Genomic DNA, 13,297 nt, shown 5'->3' on the forward strand with positions numbered 1-13,297 from the left:
AGTCTAGCAGAATTTATCATGCTTTAGATGTCAGTAAATACGTAACTACGTATACAGCGCCCCTAGTGGCAAATGTGTTAATGCTTAATTATCCGTTAATATTAATAATAATAACCCATAGCCCCTAAGTAACCCAAAATCCCAATCCTGTTTAAAAGCACTAACGAGTTTTTAGTGAGTAGCCCCTCGACAATTACTCGTAATCCAGACGCAACCTTTAATCCGTTCACTACCACACACATAAGCAAACACACAGTTATGTAACCAGCACTAGTTAAAGCATTAGTTTGTTTGTTTTACGTGGCTTCTACGACACGCTTCAGTGCAATGCACTTCGAATAAAATCATTCATTATAACTTTGAAACTGTATTCAAAATATTCATGCTCGACTGACGGCTCTATTATGTTGAGCAAGCACTTTAATCATACTCTAATTCAGAGGGTATGAATTAAGTTTCTATACCTTAATCACTAACTATAATTAGTAAGCTTACAAGTAAAAATAAATTTATCAGGCAGACTTATAAATATTAATGCAATATTTTATTTCGAAATATATTCCATTTGATACAATCGGATTTAATAAAAATTTGTAATTAAAATACTTTGGTTAAAGTCTTTTATTCTTTTTATTATTTGACGCCATAACTATAATTAATAAGCTTATAAATAGAAATAATTTTATCAAATAATATTTTATAAATATTAATGCAAGTTTTTATTTTGAAATATATTTCATTGATACATTAGATTTTATTAAATAGAATAATAATGAAAATAATAAGAATATTTTTATAAACGTGTAACTTCCAAGTGTTGAGTCCAGGTACTGAAAATAATAAGAAAATTTCTATTAGTAACAAATTTTAATCGGCTTAGAATTTCCACTGTTTTTCCACGCTAATATCCTACGGTGGAAAACGAGGTTGTTAGGATGGAAAACCAGGGTATTTGGTGGCAAAACGTAGCATTATGCATTTGCGTCCAGATAGGAAGTGCGTTAAGTCACTGAGTGTTGAAAAATTGCAAATATATTATTAACCATGCATAGATTAAGCGTATAAAAGAAATATATATAAGTGCAAGTGAACAATAGTAAAAAAAAAACCCACCCAACCTTGAATACAAAAATAACGGAAGTAAAAACCTTGAGATTTCAATTTCTAAAGCGACCAACCCTTAAAAGTAACCAAAATACACCTTCGTATTTGTAAAACAAACTTTGTTAAAATGTAATCCTGGAGAGCTTCTCTGTCGAGCTAGCGAAAGGGGAACGTTCCCAAAACACGTCTATTTCTCCACAAAACGAGAAGAGTTTTAAAAGAAAGTACTAGCTTGTGGCCCCGGATATTAAACTTGTAACGTAAGTAAATTTATTGAAATAAGGATTAAGGGTTCTAATTTTTTGTTAGAGTACTTCTTTTAATGGGTATTTACGGGTACCATGTTTTACCACTGTTAAAGGATGCGCATCAAAGTACGGTACGATGTGGCTACTATTACGAGCCCAGCCCTTGGGTCGTCTTGTTATAACTTCGTTTTAAATTATTTGTTTAGATAACCAAGAGTTGATTATCACTCAGTCTGTCAGTCAGGTCTTTGATTTATATATATAAATAAATAAATAAATAAATAAATAAATTAGTTCTTCCATGATATAACTAAACAGAAATATTCATTAATTTGAAATTTCATCCTCTACTATTGCAACGAACCTGTTGAATTTCAAACATTAACTTGATTTATTTAGTCTAATTTTATAAATTCTTGCAGTATCATCAGTGGGGAACTGGGGACAGGGGGAGAAAGGTTCCAAGTGCGGCCATTTTTATTTGTTCCCTGCTCCTACCTACGTTCTTTTATCAGTGTCGTAGAACTTTGAAATCGGCTCAAATGCTATATATTTCAATATAATAATAGCAAAAGAATACTTTCAAAATGTTAAAATAATTCCTGTTTTGACCTATCAATTTTAAATTTACAAAGATCACTTAACTATATGCTTTCAATTTAATGCACGCTTTCAAATTAAACGATATTCGATAGCTTTTGTCACAAGCTCTACGAAAAGCGTTCATTTAATGGAATACGCATTTGTTATGATCGACAAGCTCCGAGTGAAATACGCCCAGTTACATTATAACCCATTACGAGTGCAAAAACTCGTCGAACCCAATAAAATGAGAATACGTCGATGCGATAATGTAAAAACATGTTACACAATCAGAAATACATACACTCTAATTGGAATCGTGTGAAAATCTTCTCAACGTATCTAGGCAGATTTGTGGGAAAAGCTAGACTAATCATTATGCATGACTAATTTTAGCTCGCGCGCGTTGCTACAAACCAATGAAATCACAGTTAGAAATACATCATAATTATGAGACGTGACCGATAGTACTCAAGTCCGGCCCACAAAACCCGCATAGATATGGGGGCACCATGATTCTTGTTATCTGTATGCATTCCTGGTATGACTTACTTCAAAATCTCAGTGGGAAATTCGTCGTCGAACACTATTGTTAAGTCCTCTGTTTGATATGGACGACTCGATCTTGAAGGCTGTTTTGGTACCGCACCCAAACTCTGTAACTTCCAAATTAATCCAAGCTATGTACCTTGATAAGTTTGTAGACTTAAATGGGGTTTCCTTTCTTTCAGACAGATTTACTTCCTTTTCGTAATAACAAAAAGTATAACGTCATTGGCTGTTTGCAGTTTTTAGAAATACCTTATAATAGCGCAAACCCACATAATAATTTTTACAGTATATCATTGAATTACGATGTAACTAACGATAATGCGTACCAGTTTTTACCGGAATTCAATAAATCGGAGACACCGCAACCTTTAAAGGGTGTCTTGAACCGGATTCACATGGTCCTCAACGGAGTAAGTGTACGAAAAAACATCGTTGAATTTCTTTTACTGGTCATTTACAATATAGGAAGCCGATGTATTACTCATCCCAATTACACCAGTTGACGCCATTGCAAAACTAGCGTCGCTAAGTAGTCCCGTCTTTCATCTGGAGGATTCAATATATTCATGCGTATCGAATACGGTCGAACACATTGAACTGAAAACAGCGGGATTCGTTAGCGACGTAAGTCGTCTGTCTTTCTCAATTAAGAGTTTATGTTTGCCAAGCCCCTCAAAGTCTATAGTTTCTCTCGTGTCTCCTCCAGGTTTGGTTACTGATAGCTGGATCTATTTTGTTTCTGTCAATGTTTTATCATATTCAAAAGCGTTTCAGTTTAGCCAACAATCGCAATCGCAAAAATAAGGGGTTTATGAGTGACGTATACGACAATTTATGGAATCTCTTTCGTTATTTGATGCAAAATTGTAAGTTAACTGTTAATAATAACCAATTAGATAATGCAAAATCTATCGCCTACAGCACCGCATAGCCAGCACTCGCGATTTGACACCAGTCCATTGGTTCTTTGCATTTGGGAGTTTTCTGGATTGATTTTTATGACGCTTTATTCGGGCAACTTGAAAAGCGCTCTTATCGCCAATAACGTACCGTTCATTGAAACCGTTAGCGACATATTAGAGAAACCGACACTACGTCCATTGACCAGAGATACGTCTATTATTCCTTATATATTACAAGTAAGAACTGCTCAAAATATTCCCACTACTTTGACTTACGTACATTTACCTTTGTAGAAATCGAAAGAAGTTCAAATGCAGGCTTTGTGGAAACAAATATTGAAATCGAAAAGTTTGGTACAATTTCCGACGAACCAATTTATCAAGGAGGAAACAATGAAAAAATACATGGAGGAATGCGCTAGGCACGAAGCCGTGTACTTAGTTGACCAGAATGTCATTCAAATGCAACCAACGCATCTAGTGAAAGGAAAGTCGAAAATCTACAAAGGACGTGAAACATTGGCCACTTATTTCTGCTACTACATTTTTCGACGAAATGTCACCAGAAAATGGGTTGAATATTTAAACCATCGGTAATTAATTTCATTAATAAACGGCTCTAATTAATGAAATAATTCTTTACGCCTTGTTTTCTTTCGTAGGGTTCTCAACACATTCGAAATGCCGCGAAGGCAACGAAAAAACTATGCAAACCGCGTAGAACCGATATTTTACGAGCACAAAACGGAAGCCATTGTTCAAAGCATTCGCCAGATTATGCTATCCGAATTGCGCCAAGTTTTCAACTTATGGCTTTTCGGACTGGCTCTTTGTTGCTCTGTATTTACCTTGGAGGTTCTCGTTCAACTTTACCAATTGGAAAAAGCAGCGGCTAGAAAACTACGGAGAATGAAGAACAATATTGACCATTTACTTAGAAAAAATTATTGATCTGTATTGAGCCAAGTTAAATAACAAGCAGTTAATTTGTTAATGAATGTTAATACATTTAGAGTAATATGTATTGGTTGTTAGTTGTAGTTGAACTCCACCTTAATTATGTCGTCGTCTTTTTACTAGTTGCTTCTAGTTTGGCTTTTTCGGCTGCTAACAATTTCTCAGTTTCAGCGACAAACTTAACGACATCTCCGGCTAACAGTTCAGGAACTTCAAAAGCCGCGAAGTGACCTCCTTTCTTGTGGTGAGTGAAGGTCACTAGTTTACGGTATTTATCCTGAGCCATGAATTTAGATATCGTGAAAAGTTCGTTCGGGAAAACTGCCAATCCAGATGGTACGCCAATTGGAGTTCTGTAGTTTATGAAAAATAAAGAATGCTTATGTTACAAAACTTATACTTTAAAATAAAGCGGGTGACACGTACGAGTCAAATCCCTGTGCCTGGAAGGACGGTTTCATATTTTCTTTGTAAAATCGAACGCTCGACGTTATGGAGTTGGTTGTCCAGTAAACCATGACGTTGGTTAGTAATTCATCGAGTTTGAAATTTTTGGTAAGACCACCATCTGGCAAGTCTCTAAAGGACTTGTCTACCCATGTTGAAAATTTCTCAAGAAGATACGCGGCTAAACCAGCCGGCGAATCAGTCAGGGCAGATCCTGTATTCAAAGTATATTAGACTTAGCTTGAAGTTGAATTGCTAAGTCACCTTACCAACTGTGTCCGGTTTCGTTGCTTGAATATGCATATATCCCATTTCTAGCATCATTTCACCGAAGAACTCGCTAAAAGGGAACAAACTATTTGATTTCCCTTGTCCTTCGTCGAGAACTAGTTCAGGTTTGACGCTTCCAATAACTAAGCTAGCTAAGTATCTGGGACCTTTCATGTCAAATGTAGCCATGTTCAGATGGAGACCTCGAACGCTGTGTAAGTACAATCGAAATTAAAATGAGCTCAACAGAATACTTCCAACCAATCTACTTTTCGGGATATAAAATGGACATGATGCTCGCAATAAGACTTCCCCAATCGCCACCTTGAACGTAGTATTTACCATCCCCGTTTTGAAACTTCAAGGACAACATTAATTTGTTGAAAAGTCGAGCAGCGGATGCCGCGTTGAACCCGGCTTTGTGCGGAGCTTCAGAATAACCATAACCAGGAATAGACGGACAGATGACGTCAAAGACAAAGTCACGACCTGGTTGGGGCGTTGTTAAAAGTGGTATAATTTTCAGGAACTCCACAATGGAACCTGGCCAACCGTGGATCAACATCAATGGGAACACCTTAAGATTCTGTACAAAGAACAGTTAGATAGTCGATAATATCCGGTGACAATGTTCAGTCATTTCTAATTACCTTGTCAACCTTAGTGGGGGTTGCTCTCAAGTAATGAACGTCAATTCCTTCGATATTGGCCTTGAAGTGCTGGTACTTGTTCAATTCCGCTTGGTGGATGGACCAGTCGTATTTATTCAACCAGTAATCAACAACTTTTTTCAATTCATTCCCAGGAAATCCGTAATTAAAATTGACGTTTTCAAGGGGTTCCGAATAACGAGTGGCAGCTAATCGACGTTTCAAGTCTTCGATTTCGGATTCCTTTACTTGGATTTTGAAAGGCTTTGAAACGATCGCTGCCTTCTCAGCTATACGTTTAAAAATTGAAACGCTTCAATACATTGTTAATACTTTTGCTATACTTTAACCCGTACTTACCACCTACTGGTGCCTTTCCTCGACCAAACCATTCGAAACTGGGCACTTTGGGTACTTCGGGGTCACGAATCCAATTTGGAAAAATAAAGTAAACCCCGGCAGCCGATAACAAACCAACCAGTAGGAAAATGGTAGTAATTTTGCCCATTTTGTCTAACCTTTAATTTAAACGTTTCATAAAATTAGGATATCGTATTGATTTCACGAAAAATAGGTTTTTTTTTCAACAAACTAGATTCGTATTCGTATTAAGGTGTTCTTCCCTTTACAAGTTACAGTACACTAGTACCGTTAATAGATTAACACATTCCTTTTATCTGAGTTATCGTGATTTTTCACTCCTCACTATTCTTTGATTTTTTTTATTAGAGGACATCTTGATATTCGATAATGAGTGTCTAGTCGATAAATTCTATAATAAACTAGTCCTTGACAATGACTATCACAAATTATAACGCGAATTTTATCCCAATCTTAGTGGAGTTTTTCTGGTAAAAAATTCCCAAATTTCTACTCAAATATTCAAGAAGTATAACTTTAACCCTACAGTAATGTTTAAATGTAAAATATGACTATATTGAAATTAATCAAATGTCGGTATAATAAATTTAAACCTCGTTATATTTTTAACTTAAAATGAAAAATCTCACTAGACCTATATTTAATCAAATATCTTGAAACTTAATATTGAAAAATATTAATATTTCTTCAAATATATCGAAATATCTATTTATTCATAGCGTCTTTTTAATGCATTTTTAATTTCGTTTTGAATGAAAAAAGAGTAAAAAGTCGCGGCTTGGTTTGGCTTGGTGTTGAATATAAATCCATAACACAGGTGAAAATTTAATTACCTTTAGCTAGTGTATTCCGTGCGACTTCCTCTCCGACCCGATCGCCACCCTCTATATGCCGATCTAAATTACAAATGTTTCGCACTATGTACAGTGTACCGGCGTTTCTCCCTCACCCCGCAAACAGCGTTTCAAGGCCATTCATCCTAGATAAACATTAGAGACGTTAAGCTAACCATTCGATTGAACGTCTGCTGTCTGTAAATACGAGAACCGAATAACTTAATCTCTCTAGTCTATCATAGATAAACCTCTTTTGAAGATAACGTTTATTTAGGACTCGTACGAAAGCCAAAAGATAAACGTTTAAAATTATCTATACATTGTTATTTCTTCTTGTTGTTGAGAGACCTAGCTTCATTCGTGGGTGTGTAATTTTTCAGTATTACATAATATTAGAAGTAAATTCTATAGAAGTATCTTGAGACGTAAAAAATTAATTTAAGTAACTTCCTTTCTGATCCTCTTTCATTTAACAAACTCCAGGCCGACTGACTATAAATTAAAGCTAGTTTTTAAGGGCTTCTAAGGGTTGTGCTGGTATTTAGTTCTTCAAAAAGGCCCCATCGCCAGGCGAAAACACTAAAAGACGAAGTCCTTATAAACAGCGCCTCTTCAAAAGGAATATTTATAGGGCATGTGATCAAGAAAGACGTCATACAGAGCTTCAACGTTAACAGAAGTTCCATATCTGCCGTCTTTGGGTGATCCACATTCCCATCAGTGTTACGTCTGAACAGGGATAGATTCAATTTTAGAAGTAGGAATGGAGAACAGAGAAATGTGGGCGCGCGTCAAAGTCCCTGACCCCCTTCTCCGGGACGGAGGGGTATGAAAGAAGAGGTGGGAGGGTTATTGCGACAGAGGTAAAAAGGAATTACGTATTTTTCGCCGTCCCCGTCAGTAACGTCAACAAAACGTAGTTTAAGTGAGCCAATAAGATAATTTAAACTTTTCGTTACGTGTTGGAGGGAGGGGCTCTATACTGGGCTATGAGTCGGACTGAAGTAAATACTAACCGTTCTCCATTCCTACGTCTAAAATTAAATCTATCCCTGACAGTCTGAAGTAAACAAGGTGCTTAACACACCAGATTCCATTTACCCCCCTCCCCCTCCCCCCGACTTTTGAAAATGATCAATTTTTAGGTAATACAAACGCTACCAACTTTATAGTTAAATCCCAACTAAAACTAATACTTGTAAAGACAATCATTGAAAGGTAATGCCTTTCATCGTATTAAAAACTATTTCTTTGATTGAAGAAATCTAAAGAAAAGGGATCTACTTTTAACTGGTACTAAACGCTACCAACTTTATAATTAAATCCTGACTAATCCTTGTAAGGGCAATCATTGAAACTGAATGCCTTTCATCGTGTATAAAATTATTTCTTTGGGTGAAGAAATTGAAAGAAAAATCACTTGGTGCCTCGAAATGCGATTAATTTCCAAATTATCTTCTTTCTTTATCGCGATCGTTTCTTTTGATTCGTGGGGTACATTCTTTCTTAAGTTATTTACGCCTATCTGGATTCTGGAATGGAAGAACCATTGCGCCCTTTGATTTATCTATCGGTTTAGTCGCGATCTCGGTCGACAATCCAACGCTTATTCCATCCACAAATTCGTGCCGGTGATGGCGTTATAGTGCGTTCAGGCATGGTTACCATACATTCCTTAATTCAAGGGGGAACCTTTTAATCTACAAGAGCCAATGCAAGACATATCCAACTGAACGAACTCGCTAGAGGCGCTCTAGACAACGGGCTTAGAGAAGATTAGGGTAATAAATTCATTGGTATAAAGGGCCTTTAGTTGTAGAAGGCATTTAGTTCCGAATGAGAGAGAGAGAGGGAAAGAGGGAAATTAGTTACTTTTATTGATCGGTCAACAATTTTTCATTATTTCAGGGTACGGGGGCAGCCAAAATCCTTTTCTAGTTGGCACGGGTTCCAAATTTGTTAAAAGAATTAAGAAATTCGATTAATCAATCGGTAATTAATCATCGGATTATAAAACCTTAACCGAATATGTCATAAATTTTGCCACCTTAAGAGAAGAAGCCCCACCCCCTACCTCCCCTCCATCTACCCTTTCCGTTAAGAGTTTTTCTTTTTTTTTTAAGATATAAAGGCTTTATAAAAACAAAATCTCATCACAAATTTGAATTTTAAATGATGCGAAGAAAGAAATTTAATGCCCAAGTAAATCCTACTTTGGATTATATTAACGAATGCAGCTTCAAATACCTTGTTTAGCATAATGTCTAAAAAATAAAAAATGGTGTATATAAGATACATTGTATTGGGTTGGGTTTAAAACTTGTGCAAGTGACAGAGACAAGGGTGGTCTAGCTAAAGGTGTGTTCAGAAAATTGTTGTCTTAAGATGGAACATTTATTAGGGGTATGTGAACAACAAACAAAGATTTATGTTAGATTTGACTTAAAACAACAATGATTTTCGTGCAGGGACTGGTCACTTTGAACTGGCCCTATCTAATTAACATCTTAGTGTCCACAAATACCCAATCAATGTCAAGTCTTGATGAAGATACCGGAACGCCAGCGTCCCATTGTTTTCAAATAACTAAACCACCCTCTATCACAAATATTTTCAGTAGTTGCCCAGAAATTAATTTTTACGGTTGAATTTTTCCCAAAAACTTTTATCAAATTAGAAATTATTTCGATATGATTGTTGACATTTGTGGAAAAGTTAAGTGAATGTTTTAAAGTAAGGATTTCATACGGAAAATATTCCGCTCCACTTAACCGCGTCAAAGTCAAGAAAACCTGCATTTCTTAATTAAAATTGAAACAATAGGAGGATGGCACCACGTACGTCGCGCGACGCAAATGCATTCCCGGCATTCTCCCGCATCTAAATATAATTGCGAGAGGCGCTGGTCCGAAAATGAGCTTGCCAACTAAAGGGGCTTATTTACCGATGACCCCGGGGGAATACGACGGGGAGAAAGCTTAAGCCGATAAAGTTATTACTAAACCACGCCCATTTAAGTCAGGCAGTCGGCCAAAGTTAATTCCAGCGACTTGAAAGGGCTTTACAATTTAGATTACGTTACGTATATTGCATTATATTTTAGAGTAAATAAATATTTAAATAAATAAACATATTATCACGACTTTGACGAAACTACATAAGTGAATGAAAATATTCTGCACGAGCAACAAACAAATATCACAAAGTAAATTAAGATTTAGTTTAGAATTAGTTTCACTTTTGGTATTAAAACTAATACTATGAAAACAAAGCGGCTGTTACCAAACGCGTAAAATGTTGTTATAAGTTTTCCAGTCCAAACTGTGTACCTAATACCATAGTAAACAGAAATAAATAAAACGAGAAGTATGTGTGAATATCAAGAAGCTAAAGCCTGCATGCTGGGTCAAAGTTGGCTGTATATTTGACCTGACTCGGTTGGGTTAGAACATCGCTTGATTTACTTCTAATTGGGAGTTGGCGCGGTTTGTCGATCAATTTACGTGTAGTCTCGGAGGAATACTTTGTCGCTATGATATAAATGCGTTCAGTAACAGCCGACTAGCTACAACCGCGTACCTCCAAAGCTAGTTATTCCACTTTCATATAAACATCGCCGAGTTAAAACAGTTTGAAACTTTAATGGGATTTGTCAAACACGGTGAGCCAATTAGCGAGAACCCTAGCTTCCCAACAAGGACGCTTCACAAAGGACCGAGCTAATTACAAATTCACGTGTTAAAGTGAAACCCCTCGTTCCGTCTTATGGGATGGGAAACACTTGGAATTCGCTTATAATAATAACGGAACGGTATGAGCCAATCAGCAAGGAGTGTCGATATCAACTAACAGAGCAGTCCAGTCATATGAGAAAAGGTTACTTACGATTCGATTCCCGTTATGGATCGTCCTAGGATTTGTCTCATCAGATCTATATGTCGCATAGTTCAAAGCAAGCAGCTTCTAGTCTAAGTGCGTGGCCCTTGCCCCGAGTTACCCGTTCTCTCTCTCTTGGAAGCTGTCCCTTAACGACGGTGACTTTGAAGCAAAGGCCCGGGTAATGCAATGCAACGGTTTCGAACGCATTAGCAAATCGCTAATTAAGCCTTTCTTCGTTAGTGGCATTTAATTCGACTATTTGGGAAAAGGAAGGCCACGCATTTTACGCGTCTGTTGGTACACCTAGAGAATAAATTGCTTAAGAAAACATTTTTACGCTTTTTTTTTGGCACAAACATATTTCTAACTGCCTGGATGTCAATTTCAGGGGTAGGTAAGGTTTTGGCATAGGAAATCTTTGATGTGGCATAAACAGACATCACATTTTTTCGTAATTGTTTATTAAAACACGCCAAACATTTTCCCTCAAGCTTAATGATAATAAAACAACTAACAAATTGGTATAATGTCAATATATACCCATAATAATGACCTTTGAACCGCCTTGCAAAGGGTCCCAAAGGAAGGTTAACTTGATAAAACTTACTCCATTTTAAATGGGGCAAACGAAACCCGAGGTCCTTTGGTCATTCGCGACAACACACGCAATATAATTAAGTATATACTTAAGTAATATTAATCTAATAAAATGTTAACACCATTTCGTCCTCAAGATCAATTAACAAACCATGCGCGTTCTCGTGTTCGAACACGTACAAGTGGACATGGAAGATAGTTAGTGTCATATATTAACTATATTTATATTTGGTCTTGTCAACTTCTCGGAATTGGTTCGAATACCGAATAAGATAAACTTCCGGTTCGACTGTGACTCGGTTTCAGAGCTTCGTAAGATTGCTCTGGACGGAACGCCTGCAAATTTAACAACGCGCGAGGATACCTTGAATTACTTGATTCACTTACTTTCGTCGACAATAAAGCAATTTGTTCGTACCTCTTTGGTGCTAACATAAACGTGATCTCCATCGTAATTATCTAATGATGGTTTCCGTCTGCTAAGTGTCGTCTGTTTGAAGGGACGACTTCCGGGGGATAAGTAAGAGTTTTTCAACGCCGTCTCTTGCTTGTCACTAACGGTATCGTAGGGTGTTGAGTAATGGGTGCCTTCCTCGCTCCCTCGTCTACCAACTGGAATACATTTATTTTCGCTACAATAATATACTTCTAAGAAGTTTATAATACGCTTCTAATCTCATTTAACAGGAACCATCAGAACTCTGGTTCTATAAATAATATAGCAAAATCCTTTGAGTATGTTATAGTCTAATTTCTCCCCTTTCCAACGATACCTAATAATTGAGGTTAGAACAAAAAGGGACCAAGTAATTAAGCAAAATGTTCAGAAACATACTCTGCATAGGATTAACACGGTTTTTCTTTTTGTTTTTGAACTTTGGAGGCTCGTAACTCTGGTTCTATAAAACATACAGAGATACCCTTCGAGCATATCATAGCCCAACTTCTAACCTGTCCAACAATACTAAATACTTGGGGTTAAAACATTCAGGACCCTAAGAAATTGAGCGAATTCGAAATTCCCTTACTGATATAAGCAATTCTAAATGCCATGTCATTTAGCACAGTTACCCCTTAATTTCTATAGAGTTCCCAAGGGAGTTGTATGTATGCGCTTGAGCGCTCTTCACGTTACACAATGGAGAATAGTTGTCTATTGATAATAATAATATAGGTAGACGTTATTACCTGTATTGCTCCTAGTAGTTGTTTGATTCAATTGTCTGTTGAGATCGTCGGCGTTATTGATTTCTCGGGACAATTGCTGCATTAGTTCAGAGTCAATCTCTTTCATGGGCATCGTCTCGAATAGATATCGTCCTTTGGCACTGATTTCCGCTTCCATTTGACAGGTCACGTCAGAATTATCTAATACAACCCAATACCAAAACAAAGGCCATACCTTCATTACCAATTAATTTACCAACTTATTTAAAGCTATAGTAGTTTCGAACAAATAAGCAGATCGCTAATTGGTTAAAGTTCCCTATGGCAGTTTTTACATAAAAACGAGAGTTAGGCTTGAAACTTTGATAATTGGTACGTAATTAAGGGAAGAGTTTTGGTAATTAAGTTTTGTTCATTACTGAAGTTACTTCATCAAGTTATACAAAATGGTTGTTTGGAAAATTTGAATAAGGAAAAACGGACTTACCTTGATGTAGTGTTGGATGACTCGATCTTTTCTGGCACATATAACACCCGACAATTACAATTACCACGATGATAAGTAAGGTGGTCAAAACAGGAATGAGGACTGTAATTTCTAGTAAGGAACCACTCCAGGCTTCTTGAGCAACTGAAGGATCGCTAACACGTACTTCTGAAAAGAACCAAAAAACCTAACGTGCTGAACAACACAAGTACTTGAGTATATACTCTCTTATTCTTAC

The 13,297-nt window shown here is 36.7% G+C and overlaps 3 protein-coding genes and 1 long non-coding RNA gene across 7 annotated transcripts in view; 2 read left to right on the forward strand and 2 right to left on the reverse strand.

Annotated features, from left to right (window-relative positions):
- The first annotated feature begins 2,544 nt into the window (after positions 1-2,544).
- Positions 2,545-4,339, forward strand: LOC149654337 (uncharacterized). The gene is made up of 8 exons (XM_089845252.1): positions 2,545-2,574; positions 2,666-2,697; positions 2,773-2,896; positions 2,952-3,110; positions 3,193-3,352; positions 3,408-3,625; positions 3,683-3,981; positions 4,051-4,339. The coding sequence occupies exons 1-8, from the start codon at positions 2,545-2,547 to the stop codon at positions 4,337-4,339; spliced, it is 1,311 nt and encodes a 436-aa protein (XP_089701378.1).
- Positions 4,318-7,064, reverse strand: LOC149654338 (epoxide hydrolase 1-like). The gene is made up of 7 exons (XM_089845806.1): positions 6,927-7,064; positions 6,073-6,230; positions 5,713-6,002; positions 5,332-5,648; positions 5,062-5,273; positions 4,772-5,006; positions 4,318-4,698 (listed from the first exon to the last, which is right to left on the reverse strand). Exons 2-7 carry the CDS (start codon positions 6,218-6,220, stop codon positions 4,446-4,448), a joined length of 1,455 nt encoding a protein of 484 aa, XP_089701932.1. The 5' UTR covers positions 6,221-6,230; positions 6,927-7,064; the 3' UTR covers positions 4,318-4,445.
- Positions 7,065-10,807: 3,743 nt separating this feature from the next.
- LOC149654339 (uncharacterized) lies at positions 10,808-11,421 on the forward strand. 2 transcript variants are annotated; one of them, XR_016370573.1, is made up of 3 exons: positions 10,808-10,986; positions 11,049-11,198; positions 11,300-11,421. It is a non-coding gene; the product is annotated as an uncharacterized LOC149654339 (long non-coding RNA). The 2 variants fall into 2 exon arrangements; XR_016370574.1 differs by having other exon boundaries at positions 11,049-11,202; positions 11,300-11,409.
- A 181-nt stretch (positions 11,422-11,602) lies between these two features.
- The window catches only part of LOC149654340 (cell adhesion molecule Dscam1-like), a 57,850-nt gene continuing 56,155 nt past the window's right edge, over positions 11,603-13,297 (reverse strand). For all 3 annotated transcript variants that reach the window (XM_089845809.1, XM_089845808.1, XM_089845807.1), the window contains exons 21-24: positions 13,060-13,227; positions 12,594-12,773; positions 11,824-12,017; positions 11,603-11,741 (exon numbers count right to left, since the gene is read on the reverse strand). In XM_089845809.1, coding sequence (XP_089701935.1) covers positions 11,643-11,741; positions 11,824-12,017; positions 12,594-12,773; positions 13,060-13,227 — 641 coding nt within the window. In that variant the 3' untranslated portion in view covers positions 11,603-11,642. The remainder of the gene's footprint in view (positions 11,742-11,823; positions 12,018-12,593; positions 12,774-13,059; positions 13,228-13,297) is intronic.

Source organism: Phalangium opilio, unplaced genomic scaffold (genome assembly GCF_054372755.1).
Source record: "Phalangium opilio isolate 3A_F unplaced genomic scaffold, DU_Popi_V2 ptg000079l_1, whole genome shotgun sequence".
NCBI classification, from domain to species: domain Eukaryota; kingdom Metazoa; phylum Arthropoda; class Arachnida; order Opiliones; family Phalangiidae; genus Phalangium; species Phalangium opilio.